Source organism: Ostrinia nubilalis, chromosome 16 (assembly GCF_963855985.1).
Source record: "Ostrinia nubilalis chromosome 16, ilOstNubi1.1, whole genome shotgun sequence".
NCBI classification, from domain to species: domain Eukaryota; kingdom Metazoa; phylum Arthropoda; class Insecta; order Lepidoptera; family Crambidae; genus Ostrinia; species Ostrinia nubilalis.
Genome location: NC_087103.1, coordinates 12,126,824 through 12,152,500, shown reverse-complemented (window position 1 = coordinate 12,152,500; position 25,677 = coordinate 12,126,824). Strand labels below are relative to the sequence as shown.

The 25,677-nt window shown below is 36.6% G+C and overlaps 1 protein-coding gene across 1 annotated transcript; it reads left to right on the top strand.

The window, feature by feature from the left end:
* The first annotated feature begins 10,906 nt into the window (after positions 1–10,906).
* Positions 10,907–24,448, top strand: LOC135079408 (conserved oligomeric Golgi complex subunit 1). Its single transcript, XM_063974066.1, has 14 exons — positions 10,907–11,206; positions 11,912–12,076; positions 12,418–12,569; positions 13,074–13,228; positions 13,755–13,983; positions 15,712–15,844; positions 16,298–16,470; positions 17,319–17,419; positions 17,917–18,115; positions 18,622–18,865; positions 19,349–19,694; positions 20,170–20,610; positions 21,336–21,518; positions 23,939–24,448. Exons 1-14 carry the CDS (start codon positions 11,070–11,072, stop codon positions 24,092–24,094), a joined length of 2,814 nt encoding a protein of 937 aa, XP_063830136.1. The 5' UTR covers positions 10,907–11,069; the 3' UTR covers positions 24,095–24,448.
* The last annotated feature ends 1,229 nt before the right edge of the window (positions 24,449–25,677 follow it).

Below are 25,677 nucleotides of genomic sequence, written 5' to 3'. Positions count from 1 at the left end.
AAGAAGATGGAAACGATTACATACAAATTTGGGCCAAGATGTAACAAGATAAAAATGGTGTAAATTAATAGCTTTGTAATCAGGTTTAAATTTAATTTAATTTGATTATAAAAATAATCAATAAGTGAGTTCTTGTCCAATAATAAATAGAAGGTACATGATTCTTACATTAGTATTTTATTTTTTAACGTAGTTTTTTGAATAAAATAAACTAAAAAGTTCATTAATCCCCATTATAAGCTCCATTGGCGTTAGCGGGGATTAATGAATAAAAAGTTCACTAATCCCCGGGATTATTGGAATAAGCCTTTGAAAGTCTCTGAAAGTGGTACCACGGTCTACTATACAATTCAGATTGAAACGTCCTGATCATCGCTCTAAGCCCGGTCCGTTCACAATTTTAACTGACGAGGAAGAACAGCTTTTTGTTAACTGGATAAAATAAAAATCAGTAGCAAAAAAGTATTTCCGAAGAGAAAAGATTTGATAAAAGTGTTTATGGAAAGTTTAAAACCATATTTTAAATATAAGCGTTTGAACTGATATGGTATGTTCCTATACAAATGAATGTTACTTTTCTTATAACAAAGGATTTTATTTTGTTTATTTCTATCATGAATCTCTTTAAAACTTCTACATAAGACCTAGCAGCTATTTTTCAGTCTTGCGAGAACAGTGCCAATAATAGGTAATTATCACTGCCAATAAAAGGTTTGGCTATGCCAGGAACTGGTATTTTGAGGTATTTTTTTAAAAGGTACACTATATTGAATAAATGACTTAATTTATTAATGATAAGTACTTTATAATATTCTGCAAAGATTAAAAGACCAATATAAATGATTTTTTTCTTTGATAAAACATATTTTTACATGCAAATTTTACCGGTTTTGTGAAGTAGCTGCTTAAAGTGCCAATAATTGGGTGGTTTACCCTATATTATGTTTAAATATTATTTATGAAAATAATTTAAATGGGCGGGAAGTAGTAAAACAATACTGCTGCAATTGTATGGTTGGGCGAAGAACAGTAGGTTGCTGTGCTCATGTCATGACAATGAGGATCAGTACTGTTGTAGAAAATTCAATAAAACTGGTATCTACGTTAATCTTTAAGACATAAGAAAGATATATCTTTTTGAATTATCCAAATCGGACCATTACTTACGAAGATATTAAGTAATAAACATAGGCCGTTTTTGCCGCTCAAAGTCAACGTACGCAGGGCCGCGTGACGTCACTATATCCGAATCGAGCGCAGCCGGCGTACTATTGGGATGGAAAATATTTTTTTCCAGCTAAACTATCAGTTTTAGAAAAAAACTTTTAATAACATTTATTCATCAAAATAAAGTAACCTATCGACCAGTAATTTTTAAAAATAAAAATTGTGAAAAATAAGTATCACTATGTCCAAAAACCACATTTTCATAGGATTCGATGCAATGCGGAGACGCGGTTGGGGTGAGTGTAACTTAATGATTGTTTATATTGAACATAATAATACATAACGCCTTAGTCAGAAGTCAGCTGGAGTGTAATGCGGTTATCTGGGCACCTCACGAAACGAAATATAAGCTCATGTTGGAACGGGTTCAGAACAAGTTCATTAGGTATCTGTACTTGAAGCTGTATGGGGTCTATCCATTTTATCCGCTGAAATACCCTAATTTATTTGTTCTGGGAATGGTTGGGTATAGCGAGCTGAGGGTCAGGAGAGACTTCGCGTTGGTGTGTTATATCCACAAAATGTTGAGGGGGAGGGTGCATAACGTGGAGCTGTTTCGACATGTGCGATTCAGTGTGCCGGACCGGTACGCGGAGCGGCGGCGCGCGCCGCGGCTGCTGGCGCTCCCGCGCGCGCGGACCAACCTGCTGGCCGAGGCGCCGCTCACGCGCGCCTTGCACACTATTAACTTGATAGCGGAACAAGTGGACGTGTTTGCGTGTTCTCTGAGTGAATTCACAAGGACGGCTTTGGGTATTATTAGTTATAAAATGTAAATAGATACTGTATGGTTAGTTTTTAAGTTATTATTAAGCCTACCTAGATTAAGTTATGCTATCGCATTAGGTTTTAAGTACCTGTAAAGATAGTGATAATGTGTGTGTGGAAATAAATAAATAAATAAATAATTTATGATGCTAATACCCAGTTTCTGGCCTGGGGGGGGATAAGTCATACCCAGCTTATAGCCTGGGGGGAGGGGCAATCCTTACCCAGCTTCTGGCCTTGGTGGGAGGGGGGGAGAGGCAAGTCATACCCAGTTTCTGGCTGGGGGGGGGGGGGGGGGGCGGTATGTAATACCCAGCTTCTGGCCGAGGGGGAGTCATACCCACCTTATGCTTATGGGCTGGGGGGAGGGGCTAGCCTTACCCAGCTTCTGGCCTGGGGGGAGGGGGGAGGTCAAGTCATACCCAGTTTCTGGCATTTCTGGCATGGCGGGGGGTGTCATACCCAGCTTCTGGCCGAAGGGGAGTCATATCCAGCTTATGCTTATGGCCTGGTGGGAGGGGCAAGCCTTACCCAGCTTCTGGCCTGGGGGGAGGGGGAGGGGTCAAGTCATACCCAGTTTCGGGCCTGGGGGGGGGGGGGTAAATCATACCCAACTTCTGGCCGAGGGGGAAGTCATGCCCCGCTTATGACCTGGGGAGAGGAGGGGGGCGGGGGAGTCATACCCAGCTTCTAGGCTAAGATTAAATAGATTTCCAGGAGGGAGCAGCTGTCCTTTCCTGCAGCAGCTGGCCCGCCCATGGGAACGGCGAATAGATAGGTAGGTACGTAGGTTTAACTCAGAAAAACTAAATAACAGGTAGGTATTGCGTGTACATCGAAATGATCTTCATAGCAATGTCTTGTAGCCTAGGCAGAGTGTATCTGCCTCAGCTATACCTTATTGTTAGAAGTAAATAAATTAATACTTATACATTTTTATATTTTACTTGGAAGAAGATATGACTCTAACAACACTTATGAACACTTTATTTGAATAAATCGCCATATACCACCGCGGAGACCCCAATCGCGTCTCTGCGTTCCATTGAATCGTATGAGCGTATGGATTTTTTGCGTTATTTTTCACAATTTCTATTTTTTAAAATTACCTATCCATAGCTTACTTTATTCTGATGAATAAATGCCATTACAAGTTTTTCTCTAAAACTGATAGTTTGGCTAGAAAAAAATATTTTCTATCCACGCAGTACGCCGGCAGCGTTCGGATCGGATATAATGACGTCATCGTCCCCGCGCCGGGCGGTCAGTGAACTTTTTGAGTAATTTGGCCATAACTTCGTCAATTTTTGTCGTAGAACAAAAATTTTTGGACTGTGTATTAAGGATTTCTTAGCCCTATAAATCTGCATTCACAGCTAAAAATTGAAATGATCCTCATTGTATGGTTTTTGAGCTGGGCAAGGTATCAAGAACATGTATTTCCACCTGCCCAGTTCCTGGATAATATTTTGTTGACCTATGAATCAGATTTAAAATAAAATAATGTAAAAAAATGGTGTTTTATTTTGCTAAAAGCAAAACCTTTTTAAACTTAACCAAAAAACAATGTTTTTAATGATTTGGATACAAAATTATATTTATATTCTGTTTCTTACTGGTATAGACTATTTAACCAATAACAAATTACATGCTGTAATGTCTGTCCACCTCAGGCCAAAGGTCCCATACTAAGTGGGCATAACCCTTTACTTTTTGTTAATTTACAATGATACACCAACACCATACACCACCTCAAATAAAAAAAAATCATAGCACACTCATTTTACACGCACAGAAAGAGGACGGTTCGGCTTCGCCCGCGTGAGAATTTTGATCAAAGAATATATTTACTCTGTCACAGAAAAACTATCGCGCGCGTCCCTGTTTCAAAAACCGGGATAAAAACTATGTAAATAAATATGCCAAATTTCATCAAAATCAGTTCAGTGGTTTAGGTAGTAGGTAGTGAAAGCAAGACAGACAGACAGTTACTTTTGCATTTATAATATTAGTATAGATTTCATGTTTAATTTGTCCTAAATGAAGAAATCAAAAGTATCTTATCATAACTTAAAAGTAGACATTTAAAAAAATAAAGGTTGCGGGAGGTGCCTGGATCCGAGCGGCGCGTAGCAGAACCATGAAGCTAAAGATAAAAATGGAGGGCAAACTTGGAACAAAAACTTGAGTCAAATACCTACTTATATCTATCTCGCTCTCTGTGGCCCTACCTCTCTTTTTAGTGTGAACTGTAGTATTGCTATCTCCTGATTTAAATCTCCTAGTAAATTCTTCGAAATAGCCAATTCACTAACCAAATCATAAGTTAAACAAATAAATAATTAAATATTTGAACTACGATTATAGGTCTACCAGAATCTCATGGCAAATAAAAATATTGGAAAAAAAGTGTGTTTTTCATATGGCATTTGTCTATGGCTTTATTGTCATCTGTCAAAGAAAATTATGAAATCTGTCAGCCGCTGCAGAAATTTTGTAATCTTTTCTTGACTATTTGTTATTTTTGTGAAAAAGTCGAAAAAACTCAAGCGAGTCATATTGTTTTCAATGTGAATTGTGAAATAAGGCATAATTCAAAGTCAATCGTTGATTTTAAAGCACGTCGTCGAGTTGACAGTAAGTTGGACTGAAATGTTTTGATACATTTAGTTTACTACCCAACTGCCTCAGAAGGAGGGTTGGGTATTTCGCCAAAAATGGTCAACTTTGCCTAATTTCCTTGGTACGAAATATATTTTTGTTTTTAACTATTTTTAGTTTCCCATTGTATTAAGTAACAAAAACTAAGCTAATATATCTAAAAGGGGTGTCATAATTCGTTTTAGAAACAAAGTTATAAGGTCATGAATTTTTGGTAGCCAAGGAAATTATTATAAATATTTTTTTCTCTAAGTTTTCTTCTGTGGTTTGCTTTTTTTTTGTTCGACCCATTTTTGTGTACCTTCGCAAGCAAACATACCAATGAATATTGTATCATTACGACCTTTTTACACAACTAAGGAAGATAAATTCAGTAGATTGAGTTAAGAGTTAAAAACAAGTTGTTCTATATCTATTCTGATACCCATTTCTTAAAATGTAAATTTTAAACATATTCCAATAAAGAAATACTCAAAATTTGACTTTACGCTGAATTAAAAATGGTCTTTTATAATTTCCTAGGCCTTTTTATGCCACGGAAAACAAGGAAATTAGGGCCAAAGAAATTAGATTTATGCCTAAAAGACACCACACACAAAAACCTATTTACCCTATGCATTTACTATTTAAATCATGGGTTTACCCCTATAGACTGTAATATCTGTGTAAATAAACAATAAAATTAATCCATTGTTTAGCTGCAAAAAACCGTCCAAAGAAATTGACTTTTTAGTAAACAAAAACCCAAGGAGGGACCTACTTATGCGATTTGTCGCGAAACTGTTCAACGAAATACTGTCCTGCCTCGATGGCCTCTTGGGACGAAATGGCCGAGTGTAACGGTGCAGTGCATTACATTCTAAGTTCTTTCGTTTCGTTACTACAATGGTCGAAAAGAAGACCCAGGGAAATTATACTTTTGACTCGGACAAGAACTTAACTTCACTTTATTTCCTTCCTTTAAGTATTTGACATTTAAAGTTTTTATTTTCCGATAGCCAAACGTTTCTCAAATATAAAGAGATTGCTATTAGAATGAAATTACGCTTCAATTTGTTATAATGTGCCTTCATTTTGGTAAACAACAGTAATGGACATAACAAGGAAATTAGAAAAACGACTTTTGATTAAGTTTTTCTACGGTATTATTTGTAGTTTCTGCTATTGTAATAGCAAAAACAAATAAAACTTTTGATTAACTTTCCCATAAAAATAGTTTTATACATATAAATATAAAAAAACATGTGTTCGCCTGCCTGGACACAGAAAATTTACTGTTTCGGCGAAATACCCGGTTGTGTTTTTTTTATTATTCTTATTTAATAGCTGCTTTATCGGGATTTTCAGATGTATCTCACAAATTGGTGCAGAAGAACGGTGAAAATGTTATGACCATAGCTGGGCATTAACTCGTTAATCCGTTAATCGTTAATTAACGAAGTTAACATTTCTATTAACGGATTAACTTTTAAGTTAACTTTAAAAAATGTTAACGGACTCGTTAACTTCCGTTAAATTATCCTAAGTCCGTTAATCGTTAATCCAGTACCTACTATTTACCAAAAAGATACAGCAGGCATGCTGAAAAACGCGTTCTGACAAGTACGTTCGGGCTTCCAGAACTTCGAGAACCCAAAACAACAGTTTTTGTAACCACATCACCAACGCAATGATATAAAAAAATGCATTTTTTTTATTTATTTACAACTTAATTTAAGACCAGTTCTCCTCAACCGATTGAGCTGATATTTGGTATACTTACCTATGTAAGTACGATGACAATGCAATATTATGGTACCATTGAGCTGGTCTGATGATGGAGTCAGGAGGTGGTCATAGAAACTTCTAAATGAAACGGCGGAATCGCATCGAATTTGGGTTCGTTGGATTTGTCTTTTTAAGCACTTTAGTACTAGATGATGTCCAGGGTCCTGATGATGGAGTCAGGAGGTGGCCATAGGAAATTCCTAAACGAAACTTTGGAAACTTATCGAGTTTGGGTTTGTTGGATTTGTCTTTTCGAGCACTTTGGTGCTAAATTGTATTGTAATTTGTACCAAGGCTCTGAGATTGAGATGTCAACTAAAAAGTGTATTATAAAATTATTTAAAAAAAAACTTTTTTTTAAAACAAGCTTTTATTCTGAAATGCAGTTGTACTAAAACGAAAAAAAAATGTACCTACTTATGCAAGGTTCAAATAATTTCGAAAGCTTGTAGCGCAAACATAAAAGCTTTCGAAATTATTTGAACCTTGCGAACATTTTTTTTTCGTTTTATTATTACGTGTTAACGGATTAACGATTAACGTTAACTTGCGTTAAATCTTCCGAAATGTAGCGTTTTAACGTTTAACGAAGTTATTTTTTTAGTAACGGTTTAACGATTAACGAAGTTAACTATTTGATTAACAGTGCCCAGCTATGGTTATGACCATGCAATGAAAATTGAAAAAGATTTCATCAAGCAAGATTGAATAATGGAGAAGTTTCAATTATTTTCTTTTAATAAAACTTGAAAATATAAGTAAAACGAATAATAATTGTGAAAGAATCATGACAATATCTCTACAAATAAAGAAGTTACAGGGCCCTAAAGTTGCGCATAACAAATATTCGCGCCATTTTTCACTATACCGATCGGTATAGTCACGACAGTCATTCGGAGTACAAACAGTAAATCGCCCCTACCCCCCTAGACAAAACGCACTTTTTGATCGAATCGAAAATCGAATCCGTCAAAACTCCATACAAAAAAGGGGTTTTTCGACCACTTTTCGACTGGTTTGCGATTAAAATTTGCACTTTGTCTAGACCCACTGGTCCGTTCCCTGCTGTTGACAGATCCATTTTTTTTTATTCTAGTAGTTTTTAATTTTTTTAGCTAGGGTCACTCAAGATTCTTTCTTAGTAAAATTTTGTAACCTTTTTTAAAATATCCCGGACCTGGCCATATACAAAAAGAACGGCACAGCCTATGTTTGAGTTCCACGCTAAATTAAGTAGGTAATTTCTTGGTAAGGCCATTTCTTGATGGATTTCAAAAATCTATTGAAGAACAAGAAATGCAAGTGGAGTTTTTAGAATCGTTTTCTAGTTCTGAATGAAGTGATATGTTATAAGTATGATGATACATAATAAAATTAGTTACATAAAGTAATATACGATTTGCTTATTTTTCAAGACCTTTTCTTATGTTAAAAACCCGATGTCTAACAACATTTTTCATACACATACCTAAAATGTATATTATTCGTACTTCATAAAATGTATGTTCATTAACCCTTAACCACCTACCTGCGGTCTCAGAGACCGCAACGATTTTTCAAATTCAAATATTTCTGCGTGTGAGTGGCGTGCGACAAAGCGCGTTCATGTACCTTTTCTACACACCATTCGGTGTCGCGCTAGTGCTCGGCGAGTGTGTACGTGCACGCGTTTGGCCAGGGTAAGTAAAATAAATTCGCCAGCGGTCTCCGTGACCGCACGTAGGTGGTTGTGTGACTTTTTATTATTACTGTTTTAGAATCAAAATGAGTAAAAATGACGAAAATATTATAAGATGGCTTCAGCAAGAAATCTCGGACGAAGATGACCTTTCTGGCGACGATTGCATCCACGTCAAACCTGATGTAAGCGTTGATCAAGAGCAGGCTGAAGAGAGTGGATCTAAATCTGAAATTGAGGGTGACGACGACGAAAATGATGATGATGATGACTTGAAGTTCGTAAAACATGCTTTACGTGTCATCCAAAAAAGAAACGGAACACGGCTTACCTATGTTTCGTGTGTAAAGTACCTATTTGTTTGGAGTGTTCGCAAAAAATGAGTTGTTACTGCCGCGAAAAAATGCATAAGTTGAGGCTTTGCAATTTTGTTATTTTTGTTATTTTTTGTTTAGTTTTTTTATTTGATTTTATTTTTAGTTTATTTAAATTATTAGAAATAAGAAAAAGAAGTGAAAAATTTAAGTATTTTAGAATAAAGATCTCATTTTCTAAGTGTAGTTATTTTTGGTGCCATATTCCTTATTTCATAGATATTATTCCATTTTTATAAGACTTTTATATTACTTTTGCTAATTTGTGACGCTTGAATAAAGCAAATAGGTATAGACATGCATTTTATTTAATCGAACTTTAATTTCTTATGACAGATCCCAAAATAATCGCAATAATTTATTAGCGGTCTCTGTGACCGCACGTAGGTGGTTAAAGGACAGAAATAGGTGCTAGGTGGTTAAGGGTTAATATTAGTCATAAAAGTAAAAAATTACACAGTATCAAGATCGTTTAATCCAATTTCCCCAGTATTGCTCTCAACAAAGTTTATTTTCCCTATTTGCCATGAGATTCTGGTACATCTATACCTAGTTGAATTAAAAATCACAAAATTGTCGGCCGTTTAGGTTTAATGTGTTGGCGAATCAGGGAATTACAATCCCAATTCCTGGGGAATCGGTACCATGTGGCAACATCGGCCCAATCCGGCCCATCATGGCGGTTGTTTACTATTTTGTTTATTATGCAGTTAATTTCGTTTGAGATTGTTTACAGGAAATAATCATTGTTTTATCACAAGAAATGATGCAAAATTTTGTAGTGCGTTGTTGCGGTAGTACGTGGTGTCCTGGAAGTGACATAAGATTCCACGCGTAAGTGTTTATTTCGTGATTTCCGACATTGGATCATTGTAAACATTTTTCACATTTTTTACAGTAATTTCTTCTTAACGTTTTACCAGTATTTACACTTATCATTTTTAATGATACCTATGTCAAGAAATAAAGATTTTACATTGAGTTTCATTGAATTTGAGCAAATGACATTGGGAACTTTTTGCCCCACTTTTCGAAAAGTAGCGGACACAAACGAAACCTATCACAGATGATACATACTAATATCCAATGAATTTCCATGCATTTTTTTTTCTCTCTTATATGGGAATATTGAGAAAATGAAGTTTTAATATTTTATTTTATTTTACATTTAGGTAACATTTTTGACGACCTCCGTGGCGGAGAGGCGCACACACCGGTTTTCAAGGTGTGCCGGGCCAATCCTGAGGTCCCGGGTTCGATTTCCGGCCGGGACAATATAGAAAACGATCTTTTCACATTGTCTCTGGTTTGGGTGTGTTGTGGTTCGTCGTTCCCGATTTCCATAACACAAATGCCTTAGCTACTTATTTTGGGTTGGAGTAATATATGAGATGTTGTCTAATATTAATTTAAGTATTTATAATATTTTATTTATTTATATTATTTTATTTATATTTTTTATTTATTTATATTATTTTATTTACTTTTATTGGTTACTCTGCAATGCCAAACAACATAACATGTAAAATATCAAATCATTTTAGACAAATATATTTTCAACTTAGACTCGTCATATCTCAGAATTCCCATATCTCACAACATAGCGCTCTATGTGAATATACCTACAAGTATAAAGTTTTGAAATAAAATACGTTTCATCTTTGTCCGCCGTGGGGCATTTTCTCATATTAAAGTTCCCAATGTCCTTTATATTTTTTGTTTATTTAGAAAGAGAGAGTCTGCCCACAGAGAGCGAGATAGTGATACATAGTTTGTGCTTCAAGTAGGTATTCGGAGTGTGGCCTCCATTTTTATCTGTAGCTTCATGGCAGAACCGGTCTTTGTGGAAATCCTTGGGGGAGGCCTTTGTCCAGCAGTGGACGTCTTTCGGCTGAAACCTTAAACCACAGATATGGATTCCTTAAACGAACGAAAAAAATATAAAATAAATTTGGCCATTTATCCTATCTCAAATCCATAACATTTCAGGTAATAATTTTAAAAATACTTGATAAGTAGGGATGCAACATTCAATGTCCAAAAAGATATCGATTTATGACCCAATGAATTTGATGTCGACAGCTGATTATGTCATTAAGATAACAATATAGTTTATTAGGCACCACCACAAAATACTTAAACACTGGGATCATTTTTGTTTAAAAGGAAGTAATAGCAGATAGCAAAGGTCACAGAAGGTTATTCAAGATTTACAGGTAACATGAAATGAAATTGATTTAATTATATAATTTTCTCAAATTAATATTGAACAAGAACTCATACTTAGACTTGTTTGACATGTATAATTTTTTGAAACAAATTCGAACTGAATATTTTGTCAATCAAAATATTATTATGAATGATCGTGAACTCTCGAACATCATTGCTCATCCCTACACTTGTCAACTTTGACATGTTACTTTTTTTCCGTGAAGTGACGTTTGTTTACTAATTTTGTAGAGTTGGCGATTGTTATTAAAATTGTGAATTTTTAGAGATTTAATTCACTAAAATAGTAATTTAAGTGATTTTAATTGAATTTATCAGATGCTGTTTCATTAAAGATAAGTAGCGCTCAAATTGTGGTCACAATCATGACACAACCTAACTTACTAGATATTGTGCCTGAGCAACTATTTCAAACTCATTTTATTAGTGACATTGATCAAGTACAGAAGAAATTACAATATGAAATCGAGAGAAAACGAGAAGAGCTACGGGCTATGGTCGGGTATGTGCTGAGAAATACTTCACACAGTGTTTAATTCCTTAGTTTTCCCCTTAGATTAATAAAACCTAGATGGATAGTCTTCATACAAACGCTTCGTCAAGAGTGAGGCAAAAATCTTATGTCATTAGTGTCAATTTTGTTGGGGAGTGTAGACAGTGAAGGCGATTTTCCCGAAAGTAGGGAAATTTTTAATACGTTTTTAATTATTTTATAATTAACAAAAACAAAACGCATCATGTACTTACTTATTTATTGAATTCAAAGTACCTACCTAATAACAATAAGATAAATCGACTTAAAAGTCTCAATTTCATAAAAAAGGAAGTGTATTTGTACGGCGAACAATTGGGAAATAAATTTTCTTGTTACTGGTATCATTCCCGTATTTAATTTTTGAAAGCCAAATTCAAGCAAAATACGCGTCGAATTGTAGTACTTACTTATGAAATATAACACTGGTCACTTTCTTTCGTTTTTCTGATGCATTTTAGACACTCTTTCACAGCACAAACCGTTTTAATTAATTAAAATTCGTCGGACGTGTTTACCAATTTTTCACTTTGACAGTTCATGTGACGTTTACGGGTGAGCCGTGCCGGCTCCCTAAAAACTGCCTCACCTTTCGTGCACTGACTATCTATCTAGGTTTTATTAATCTAAGGTTTTCCCTGTAAACATTTCAAGTACCTAATTTTTGTTCTCTAGGGAAAGGTACCGAGACCTAATCCACGCAGCAGATACAATAGAAGAAATGAAGGTAACTACAGCCAGTACTCTCAACCACATTGGTGAAATGATGTCGGCATGTAGGAATTTGCACAACACACATCTTGTTGGATTCAAGATTGAAAATAAAGCTGCTCATCAAAGGTACAAACTTACAACTTTTTAAATGAATTCTTAAAATGTATTCCATCATTCTACAGTGCTGTCGGGTATAAGAATGATGTAGAAACAGATTTTGTTTATTTGAATTGGAATTCAAGACTTAAGACATTGATACTTGCATTTCAAGAGACCTCTATGTACTAAATTATTAAGAATGCTGGAAATGTATTGAAATGGCTCTGTTACAAACATTATAAAACAATTAGTGCTACTTAAGTAGAGCTTCTGGATTTAAATCTAGAAAATCATAAAGCCAGCAGTAGTAGTCCATTAGAATGGAGCAAGATTAATTAATTGAGATCTCTTATTTTTAATTCTTCCAGTTTTCAGTTCTCCCAGACAGACTCAGTTCACAGTTTAGCAGTTCAAGTGAAGTTGCTGATGGAAATACCTGAGAAGATATGGACTTGTATTGAAGCAGAGGACTTTGTGAAAGCCACACAACTTTTCATAATGGCTAGGCATGTAAATACTGGTAAGGTCCGATATACATATAAAGTAGAAAACATTGTGACTTTATCATCATCATTATTTCAGCCATAGGATGTCCATTGCTGAACATATGTCTCCCCCAATGACTACCATGATGACCGGTTGGCAGCGGTCTGTATCCAGTGCCTTCCTGCCACCTTCATGAGGTTTTCAGTCCACCTTGTTGGTGGACGTCGTGGGGCAGCTTATGCGGCGCTATTGCTAGCTGTAGCTATTACTTAATGCAGAGATATCTATCACAAGCCTGTTTAAAGGCTTTTATGAGCATTTCTTCCTTCTCTTAAGATGTCCATTTGATTCTTTGGAATCTTCCAAGTTTAGTTGAGTCTTTACAAAAAGCAATTTTCTCATTTTTTAATGAATAAGCTATGCTTTTGATGCATTGGCTGTATTTCCTCAAATGTTAACATAACATAATTTCAAACTTCAAAGTTTGAACAGCAAGTTCAATAGTTTACATTTTTCTAAATCATCAAAATTATTTCAGGTATACAACTACAAATTGGCGGCAAGAACATCAAGCCAGGCATGCAGTCACTGCACCGGCTGGTTCAACAACATTGGAACTCGATATCCAATTTCAATCAGACAATAGTTGACGTTTGCAGGCAGAAGTTGCAAGATGTTGACATTGGAGTAGAGGTAAATATTTTCTTTTGGGGTAATTTTATAACTTAGTTACAGTATGGTCTAGCTAGTGCACACCCCAGGATGTCGGTCTACCAATTTGAAGACGATAATGATTGATCTTAGTTATGATACTAATTGCATAGAGGCCAGGCCCCCTGACAAGTAACCCTATTTACGCCAATGCTTAGTGATCATTTTCTGAGAAATAATACAATTTACTGTCCCTGTCGTACTAATTTTTGTATCAACCTGAGAGGAACTAGGGTGATCGCTATAGTAATTAGCCAATACATAGTTATTGACCAACTTGCTAAAATAAAAAGAAACAAGTCTAATGGAAGTCATTAAGAGAGGAAAAGAGACAAATATTTTTTCTGAGCAATACACAGTCCAATGTAGTAAATATTTTTGTCTCTTACTTATTAACAATCCAATATACCAATAACTATGTATAGGCTAATTACTATAGCAATCACCCTAGTCTATTGTTTGTGTGTGTCATCATTCAACGTTACGAATTAGATTATATTTATTTCAGGTGGCATGCTCCTGCCTCGTCAGCTTATATCTCCTGGATTCACAATCCTTGGTGGAGCTCCTTAACACTCTAATCAGCCTTCAGAGTCACAGCAGCCTCAAGTCCACTCTTCGCTTTGACTTGGCCAACATTTTGGAAGGAGACGTCAAGGCGCAAATAAGAGAAAAGATTGTGAACGGAGTGAAAATCGTTTTGAAAACTGTTGTTTTGGTGTATGCTTGTTTTGTTGGTAAGTTATTTGTTATGGGCAAGTTACTCTTTGAATATTAGAAGCTAGGGAGTTGGATCTTGTAGTCTTGGGTCCGATTCTCATTTAGACATTGGAAAAATCACTCTCTGTGATTGTTTTTACTTTGATTTTTTGATTTTGCCTAGATGCCTTTGAGTGCTTTATTGTTTATGTTTGTCAGCATGTAAAAGCCTCTGAAACTTGATTGACATTACTGCCATTCAGGAATTAATTTCACACAAATCCTACTATGCAAAGGATTCTACTGATACAAGTACTACGGAGGCAAAAATGTGATAGTCCAGTCATTTAAGCTTAAATTAGGTAAGAATCTCGGAATTAGAGATACCCAGCTGTAAGTCTGTAAATACTTGTATATTGACACCCTAAAAGTTGTCTCAAAACCTACATATGGTAGGGTGTAAGCAACTATTAAATTTTAAGGTCAAAGGTCACAAAAATCGGTTTTTTGCGCTTTTTTTGGAAATATCTCATTTCCTATGGGTTTTTTGCTATTTGTATTTATTATCAATATTGTAGAATACTAAATTCTCTACAAATTTTGTTTAAAATTTTTTTTTATACGGTGAACCGTTTTCGAGATAGAGGGCGGAGAGCGCGCGGTCACTGCATCACTTCAGGTCAACTTAAGCGGTTTAGGTTTTTCATACAAAAGGATTTTCCCGCTAATTCCCGTGGGAATTTCGGTAATTACTTGTTGTAAATAATAAGCTTTAAGTTTACTAAGGTACCTACATGCCAAATTTCAAGCGTCTAACTTCCGTTAGGCGTTTAGATTTTTCATACAAAAGGATTTTCCCGCTAATTCCTGTTCCCGTGGGAATTCCTAAGTAAACTATAACCTGCCCAGGTGTATGAAGAATAATTGTACCAAGTTTCGTTAAAATTCGTCGAGTAGTTTTTGTTTCTATAAGGAACATACAGACGGACAGACAGACAGACAAAAATTTTACTGATTGCATTTTTGGCATCAGTATCGATCACTAATCACCCCCTGATAGTTATTTTGAAAATATATTTCATGTATAGAATTCTGTCCGTCTATAATTATGTTCCTTATAGAAACAAAAACTACTCGACGGATTTTAACGAAACATGGTACAATTATTCTTCATACACCTGGGCAGGTTATAGTATACTTAGGAATTCCCACGGGAACAGGAATTAGCGGGAAAATCCTTTTGTATGAAAAATCTAAACGCTTAACGGAAGTTAGACGCTTGAAATTTGGCATGTAGGTACCTTAGTAAACTCAAAGCTTAGTTACAACAAGGAATTCCCGAAATTCCCACAGGAATTAGCGGGAAAATCCTTTTGTATGAAAAATCTAAACCGCTTAAGTAGACCTGAAGTGATGCAGTGACCGCGCGCTCTCCGCCCTCTATCTCGAAAACGGTTCACCGTATAAAAAAAGTTTTTAAACAAAATTTGTAGAGAATTTAGTATTCTACAATATTGATAATAAATACAAATAGCAAAAAACCCACAGGAAATGAGATATTTCTAAAAAAAGCGCAAAAAACCGATTTTTGTGACCGTTGACCTTGAAATTTAATAGTTGCTTACACCCTACCTTATGTAGGTTTTGAGACAACTTTTAGGGTGTCAATATACACGTATTTACAGACTTACAGCTGGGTATCTCGAATTCCGAGGTGAACTTACTATAATGACTGGACTATGATACTTTTTTATAATTTTCCATAGATAATGATGGTGGAGCAGTGCTGGCTCAACTGAAAGAACTTTTCAGAAAGGATTCGCAACCTCTAGTCGAACTGGCTCGCTTTAGTGATCCGGTTGGCTTGAAACTCCTACCGCCTGTTATTTACAACTACAGGTAAATATACATTTTATTCACTTATCCAAATGTAATTTTAAATAGTTGTGAATTGTGACAACTTTAAATTATAAGAATGAGGGTTTTCTTATTGCGCTTACCAGTTAATGCCACTGGCGAGTCATAGGACCTTATTCGACACGTTCGGCATGATAAAATCTTATCGACGATTTTGGCGATAAAATAAATGTGTGAGCTTATCGTGAAAAATCGATAAAAGTTTATCGTGTTGCGCAATTAGGCGTTGGTGATTTCTCGTCAGTGGCGCCAACTTGTGCGCGCAAATAAGAACCTTAATTCATGGGATACAAAGCTAATTAAAATTAGCTCGAAATATCGTTGTTAAAATCAAACTATTTTTAAAATGCAAGCTACATTGACATAAGGGATAGTTTCCTCTAAACATTTATAAAATCAACAGTTCAATAAGCAACCTTATTTCCTTGTCACTAGGCTGTCATCCAACAAGGAAGTGCAAGGGTTAGCCAAAGAAGAAATAACGAAATGCGTCCAAAAGTGGGGCGTTTGGGTGAAGTCATTCATCGAGGAGAGTGTTCAAGCGTTGCTTCAGAACATTACGAGGGTGAAGTTCTTGCATGAGATTAGAGAAGAGGCTTTTAAAGTTGGTTAGTATTGTCTGTGGTAATACCAGGCCTGTTCAACTCCGCGAGTTTACATCGAAAACAAAACACGCACGATGGCCCACCTACAGGATACTATTCGACAAGGCCTCACATACGAGCGAACATTGACTCACGCACGCGTATTCTTGTGTATGATGGAAGAAAATAAAGAAAATGGTTTACGAAATACTGTGCAGTATTTAACTGCCTAAATAATAATAAAAACACAGAATGTACTTTTTTAAGTTGCCTCAAGACACTGAGAGGTAAATAAGTAGTTAATATTATTCATGATAATTCATGCTAAATCATGAATTTCCTCCGCCATTTTCCGCAGTTTGGCACCTCACGTCACATCATTTTACCGAAGTCAGCCCTATAGCTTCGGCGCAGTGCCGATCACTGACGTTTGTCAACATAATGGTGCTTGACTCTTGAGACAGGCTAAATTACACCATAAATATTGTTAATGATATTGAGCATACATTTTTTTAAATACCTTCGCGAAGTAAAACTTCTGTACGTAGTACTTATTATTATTCTGTGGTAATACTAATATTCTAATCATTTCATAGCATATTTTCATCTTCTTCGAATGTTGAGGATTTCGTTAAATTCGGTGTTCAAGCTCCAATTTTACTATGTTTTGATATTAGTTAACAAAGGACCGTTTAAGAGAAAATGTGTAAAAACAATAAAATAACAAGAGAAAAATCGAAGCAATTATTCTTTGATTTTTATCAAAGTATAATTGACCAACTAACAAATGAGACGAATAAATATTTTTTATTTAATATGAAAATGTGCAATATTCTATATGTATATAATTTAATAATTAATTGTCTTTCCAGAAACCCCATCAAACTGGGGCGCCATCTGCACATCCCTCGACATTCCCGAAGTCCACGTGTGGTGCCACTACTTCCAACCTCTTCTGACAGCACGGGTCAAGGTAAATTAACGCAATTTGTTAATATCTAAATTATTTTTTTAGTTTCGGAGAACTTCATAAATATTTTTCCTCTAAAATTCTTAACAAATTATATGTCTAACCCACCCCTAATAATATCAGCTGTGAAAGTGACCCCTATCATCGCGAGACCCGATTCCGTAATCACCTTTAACTAATCTCTGTCCGCATTGTCTCCAAAAAACACCGCTTCCTAGCGCTAATTTAATATTACACCTTATAATCTTGTATTTCTTTTTATATACGTACTAGCTTTTGCCCGCGGTTTCACCCGCGTGAAATTTAGTTTGTCACAGTTCGTCATAAATTATAGCCTATATGTTATTCTGGGTTATAAACAATAATACCGTAAAGTTTCATCAAAATCCGTTCAGTAGTTTTTGCGTGAAAGGGTAACAAACATCAGTAACATAGGATCAGTTTTGTTTGTTTTACTATAAAGATTCCATATACCTTAATAACGCCTTCATTTATTTCAGGCAATCATAGACAACCGCTGGGTCAAAGTCTACGATCAGTTCAAGACGCAAATATTAGTGGACTTAACCAAAGTGTCCTCAGAAAGCGAAACGGAGAAAGAAGCGGACATCAACTGGTTCGTGTGGAAAGACCTCATCGGCGAGACGGTTATAGAGTCAAGGAATGACGTCATTAAGGTCATGACGTCACTTATGAAAGGTATGTTAAATATTGGACTAACCTAACCTAACCTAACCTTTTTATAATTTGTGTGATTACGTTCATCTATCTATATAAATAAAAATGAATTGTTGTTCGTTAGTCTGATTAAAACTCGAGAACGGCTGGGCCGATTGAGCTGATTTTGGTTCTAAAATGTTTGTCGTAGTCCAGGGTAGGTCTAAACGGTGAGCAAATAAGGAAAAATTGCGATGGCTTATTTATTGCCTTTAAGGCGGAACAGAGTTCGCGGGGTCAGCTAGTATAGGATATAAACTGCATCATAAGTGGGGGTATGACGCAGAATGTGCACTTCGCAAAATGAGCATGTCGCATTTCTTTTTGATACTTCTCATATTTTTGTAACTATGCGCATATTGCGTATATTGCGTAAATCAAGACAAAAATTAATCGGATCATGCAACTACAGTGGTTAAGCCTTTAGTAGTTAAATATTGACAATTTAATTTGACAAAGACCAGTTCTTAAGCTTACATCTTTTTCAGGCATGACCCGCCAAGACCAAGGCATCACTCCAACCCTAGAAAAGCTTTGCGAAGCTTTAGACAGCGAGCTTTGCAAGCTTCTGGAAGACTTAAAAGTATACTTGAGTCGGGACAAGAGAAACGCTGTGACCAGAGACAAGATACTCTTTGCTTATGAAGAAGATGATGAGTCGGACCAGATATACAGCGACAAGGAAGACATTGAGTTGTATTTGAGGGATATATCAGATAGGAATATTCAGAGGTATGTTATCATCTATACTTATAATAAATCTGTAGAGAGGTCAATTCTGTACAATTATTCTTCATACTCTTGGGCAGGTTATAGTGTACTTAGGAATTCCCACGGGAACGGGAATTAGCGGGAAAATATTTTTTTATGAAAAATCTAAACCACTTAAGTTAGACGCTTGAAATTTGGCATGCAGGTACCTTAGTAAACTTAAAGCTTAGTTACAACAGGATATTGCAAAATTCCCACGGGAACGGAAGATAGCGAGAAAAAACATTTGTATGAAAAAATCTAAACCGCGTAAGATAGATGAAGGGGGTAAAACGGGATCCACGCGTGCGAAGTCGCGGGCGGCCGCTACTATTTGAATATTTCTCATAATTTATTCCCCTATCGAGATAAAATCTATTTTTTGAGTGTCGCCCTTCTTAAAATACTTATTTACAGATCTTTAGGATCTTGTTTATGTTATACACACCGTATTGCATTTTCCAGCATGCTTCAATACATAAAGGCGTGTTTCGAAGAGCCAACTCTCCAATCAACTGAGCTCCAAAGAAAAACTACCGCCATATACACCGCTCGCTACTCTCAAGCGATTCCAACCCTTATGCCCAACTTACGCAAGTGCTATATTCCTGAAGAACAAAACACATTAGGAGTTATAAGCGTAGACGAAAATGCTGTTAAAAGATGGAATGAGCTTTGTGCGATGTTAAAGGAAAGTTATCTCTATTGTTGGGGCAAATGGGTGGATATTGTGGAAGCTAAAATTGAGGAATTGACCAAAGGTTTGCCCCAAGAGTTTACGTTGGAAGCAAATGTTGACTATTTGATGATGGTAAGCAGAAATTGAATACTATCTAAGGCCCGGTTTCCACCAAGACGCAACGGAGCGAATACATTTTTTAAATGTGAAACCAATCAGATTCCATTGAGATTGAATGAAATTGGCTGAATGAAATCTGATTGGTTATTTAAAACATTTCTCCGCTCCGCCTTAGTGGCCTTATATTGTTATGTAGTTAATTTAGTTTTAGTATCCTAGGTTACTAGGCCTTTTTACCCTTAAATATTTTATGCTAAAGCATGTGTTAAGCCCTTGTGATCCAATTGAGACATATCCGACGCTTTATTTATTTTATTTATTTGAGATAAAGACCACCTTGTGTTTACTGCTTAAAAGATTATCTTTACTATGAGTAAAAGCGGCTATAAATGCAGTGGATGACAGTGCAAATATTTTATGCACGTACTGATAATATTTATATAACTCAGTCATATTTCCGTATAATATTAACAATAAAACTTTCCAGCAATGGGACGTAATAAAGATAGAAGAAAAGGATGACGAAGGGAATGCAATAGAATCAACAATTAAAGTACCCGCGGGCCCTTCTTTGAAACTTCAAGAATATCTATACTCCATAAGCAGAATATTAGACGAAGTAGTACCACACACCTTACCTATAGAAATCCACACATTGTTCATCGAAAAACTGACAACTATCACGTTCGCACACTACAACCGAGTTATACGTGAGAAAGAGGCAGATATAAATCAGAGATGCGCGCTCCAATTGCTTATGGATGTGAGGCACATGACTTTGTTGTTGGTTCCTAGAGAGAATAAAAAATCTATGGAGTTGTCTCATGAAGTATGTGAATTTTTGAGACAGAAGATCGATCCGTTTGATTATGATGTTTTCTATCCGTATATTCAAACTAATTTGAAGAGATCAGTGCAAAGGGTTCAGGTGAGTGATTACAGCTATCAGTGTTTAATGCCCGTTTTCACCATCAATCCCTAATTTTTAAGTGACCCCTATGGTAACAAATAACAAGAATTTTGTTTACATATGGGTCACTTAAAAATTAGGGTTTGATGGTGAAAATGGGTATGAGACTAGTTAGATAGTGTTAATTCAGTGTAGATTATGACTTCAAGTTAAAATAACTGTAATTACCTTACCAAAGATATCCTTTAATTTAGTGCCATTGCGAAATTGGGACTTATTGTGTAAAGCATACGATTGATTATTTTACTTTTACATATTTGTAATTATTTTCAAGCCATTCTTTTCTAGCAGTTGACTGCCACTGGTTGAAATGATGATAATGAAGATCAACTGCCGAGATCTGAGGGCTTAGTCGTAGTGTCAAAAAAATCTATGAAGATTTTAGTTATTGAAAGTATCTACTAGGGGCGCTGTACAATCCGTCATATATTTAACTAGCGGTCGCCCGCGACTTCGTACGCGTGGATCCCGTTTTACCCCCTTAGAGAAAAAATAAAATCCTTTCTTAGCGGATGCCTACGTCATAACATCTACCTGCATGCCAAATTTCAGCCCGATCCGGCCAGTTGTTTCAGTCAGTCAGTCACCTTTGAGTTTTATGTCATTTTATGTCATAGTAAACTCACAAGCCCTCTGTATCACCAAAACCATTCAGTCTTTTCCCGACATTTTTTGTTTTCCAGACTCTCCTAGGCAGTTTGATCCTCCACCACGGCCAGCTGACCGGTATTATCGGGAACAAACCGGTATTGTCCGGCGGCAGCGGAGACAAAGCAGCCGGTTTGCTTGCTTCAGGAGATTCCCACTGGTTCTCACTGCTACCGGTGGCCACACCACCCAGCTTGCACAAGAAGCAGGATAAACCGGTATGTATGAATATTTATAATATTTGGAAATAGGTATGACGACGTCAATCGGTTGACATACTTTTTAGATCTGTCAAAACGACTTTTATTCAAAGAATTTGAATGGAATGAGGGTTTTCGCGAATAAAAGATCCGCTAGATGGCGGGACGTGGATGTGGGGTCTGACTGCTGCGTCATTGGTGGATTTTGACATATCTGTCAATGTCATGTCAAAAATAACCAATCATGCAGCATTTGGACCTCGCGTCTACGTATTGCCATCTGGCGGATTTTTCATTCGCGAAAACCCTCATTATAGTCATGTTATAGTGACATCACTCCTTCGAAGTGGAAGTCAGGTGACAGCAAAAAAAATGTTTTTGCCTAAAAGTTATTGGAAATCAGTCATTATTTTAGAAAACTCTTTTTTTTATATTAGTAGCTTGAAAGGTCACATAATGTTTAAAAATCATGCTTTAGTGTATTGTTGTTAATGTTGGCCTAGGGGAAAAATACGAACTGATTTGGTTAGTGTTGAATTTTATTTAAATTGTAATTTATATTTTGTGTTTAGAACGGAGATTCGTTCTTCGCACTTTGAACGGTATGGACAGTGTGATATGACGTGCTTATTGTATTAATACTTAGGCTGGGTTGCACCATCTTACTTTGACTTTAACAAACGTCAAAATCTATCAAACTCCATACAAAAATCACCGGTTATCGTTGTAGTTACTGTTAAAGTTACGTGGTCCAACTCAGCCTTAATAAATGCAATCATCACCTAATTTAACTGAACTAAAATTCTCCTGAAAGAAAAGCATGGTTTTCCCCACGAAGTTATTTATAGCCTGACCAGGAACATAAAAACCCTCGCCATGTTGCGGAAAACTAATGGTACTAATTTCTTTTAATGGCAACAGTAACTGAAAACTTCATTGACATGTCACCTTGCATGTCAGTCTATTGTTGTCAAAGTGTAAACAAACTTTATTTTAAATGTGTGCAATTGATTTTGTGAATTAAATTGCTAAAATATTTTTATAGTCGTGAAAGAAAAGTGGTTCACAATGTGTTAATGTATTTGTCAAAGAGAAATACTAAGGGTTCGGACAATATTTTCATTGATTAATGTTTCCGACAAAGGTTGTCAAATTGACTGACATGTTTATCGTATAGTACAGTCCACTATGAAAATTGGCTGTAGTCTGTTTCAATTACCTATTTTAAAGTTTTTTATCACTTTCTAAGTTTTGAATTTTATGGAATTGGGAAAGAAGTACCGAGTTTGAAGCGTTAATGAGCAAACATTGCAGTTGAATATTCAAGTTCTGAATTTGATTATTGATGAATAATAAAATAAATCCTACTAGCTAGATTGATGGTTTCATTTAATTTATTTAAACCAGGTTACCTTTAATAATATTTTTTCGTTAATTTATGAAAATATCAGATTAGCCCCTAATCCTGAATCCTGATACATAAATTTAGCCTATTTTAATTTAACACATGTACGACTGTACTCAGTGTTGCACTATCAAATGCAATTGACGCGCCTCTATGCCAGGGTTTTTATGTTCCTGGTCAGGCTATATAACAATAATGCAGTGAGGTGCAAAATGGATTTGATTTTGAAATGTTTACTACTTATCTAGATACCCTGTCAGTATTTTGTGATATGCGTAAACGACAAATTCACAAAATTTCAGGTTTTTATTTATTTATTTATTAATAAAGGAACACCGACAGTAAAACACATAAGACATTTTTTTGATAAACAAAAATCCTTAACACTGGACCTCCAAAAATGCTGAGTATTATTGCCAGTAGAATTCACTGAGTTTTTAAGATAGTAAACATTTTAAGTATCTATCAGTTTCACGTAATGTACCTTCGTGTAGAGCTCAGTTGGCTTATCATGAATTAAATTCCTAAGTAGTTGTCACACACCACATTGAATTTAAAAAAATGATTTTAGAATTAACCACACATTACATCTCCATAAATACTCGTGATGAGCATTAACAGTTACTTACTAAAATTAAAATTAGTTTTAGTAATCAATGAAATTAATTAAATATTACTTAATAAGATTAAGAGTAAACTGTAGGATTTAATTAAGAATCAGGATTGAGTAGTCCCGGGGTAACTAACTACTTATATTGAAAAAAAAAAAAAAAACAGTATAAAAATCCCCCTACTTTTAGCTTCCGATGTTGGTCCATTCAGATCGTATAGATTTTTTACATACTAGAAGGGACTTAAAATTACATAATATGACTGCATCATAACTAAACTGATTTGTTACGAATTCGCCCCTATTATAAGCAAAATTGAATATTTTCCAGGAAGAGCGTTATAATAGCGCTTTCAGTCTATGTGCGAATTACTTTTTGTGATATTTTTCTCATTATAAATTAATCATATTGCCTGTTCACAGACAAAGAAGAAAGTCATAGCGGCCAGCCCTAACAAATCCAGGTCGGACATATCTGACCTTATGACCAGTTCGCTGCCCATCAACTTCGCCAACGCTCGTTCCGGGGCCGCTTCGTTCTTCAACTCTATGACGTCAGATTGGTTCAGTGGCTCATAGTCCTTAAATAGTGTATAGTCTGGTCTGCGAGCACGTAGAATTTTGTCCAATGACCCCAAGCTACCCATCCTTATCGCTCGCGCGTAATTATGTTGCTGTCACGCTCGCACACTCACTGCGGGCGCCCGTCGCACAGTCGCGACAGCAATATAATTACGCGCGAGCGATAAAAATGGGTAGCTTGAGGTCATTGGACAAAATTCTACGTGCCCACAGACCGAGCTTTAGGTGGTGTCAACTGACGTCATAATCCTGTAGTTTGACATTTAATGTAAGCATAGGCACGATGTCCATAGACACAACTGTCCATTGTCCATAGACAAAGAAGGTCATAGCGGCCAGTCCTAACAAATCCAGGTCGGACATATCCGACCTGATGACCAGTTCGCTGCCCATCAACTTCGCCAACCCTCGCTCCGGGGCCGCTTCGTTCTTTACCTCGATGACGTCAGATTGGTTCAGTGGCTCATAGTCCTTAAATAGTGTATAGTCTGGTCTGCGAGCACGTAGAATTTTGTCCAATGACCCCAAGCTACCCATCCTTATCGCTCGCGCGTAATTATGTTGCTGTCGCGCTCGCACACTCACTGCGGGCGCCCGTCGCACAGTCGCGACAGCAATATAATTACGCGCGAGCGATAAAGATGGGTAGCTTGGGGTCATTGGACAAAATTCTACGTGCTCACAGACCGGGCTTTAGGTGGTGTCAACTGACGTCATAATCCTGCTGTCTGACATTTAATCTAATCATAGGCATACTGTCCATAGACACAACTGTCCATTGTCCATAGACAAAGAAGGTCATAGCGGCCAGTCCTAACAAATCCAGGTCGGACATATCCGACCTGATGTCCAGCTCGCTGCCCATCAACTTCGCCAACGCTCGCTCCGGGGCCGCTTCGTTCTTCACCTCGATGACGTCAGACTGGTTCAGTGGCTCGTAGTCCTTAAATAGTGTATAGTGTCTGCGAGCACGTAGAATTTTGTCCAATGACCCCAAGCTACCCATCCTTATCGCTCGCGCGTAATTATGTTGCTGTCGCGCTCGCACACTCACTGCGGGCGCCCGTCGCACAGTCGCGACAGCAATATAATTACGCGCGAGCGATAAGGATGGGTAGCTTGGGGTCATTGGACAAAATTCTACGTGCTCACAGACCGGGCTTTAGGTGGAAGTGTCAACTGACGTCATTATCCTGCTGTCTGACAGTTAATGTAAGCATAAGCACAATGTCCATAGACACAACTGACCATTGTCCATAGACAAAGAAGGTCATAGCGGCCAGCCCCAACAAATCAACCAACTTCGCCAACGCTCGCTCCGGGGCCGCTTCGGTCTTCACCTCGATGACGTCAGATTGATTCAGTGGCTCATATTCCTTAAATAGTGTAGGTGGTGTCAAGTGACGTCATAATCCTGTAGTCATCTAATGTAAGCATAGGCTCACTGTCCATAGACACAACTGTCCATTGTCCATAGACAAAGAAGGTCATAGCGGCCAGTCCTAACAAATCCAGGTCGGACATATCCGACCTGATGACCAGTTCGCTGCCCATCAACTTCGCCAACGCTCGCTCCGGGG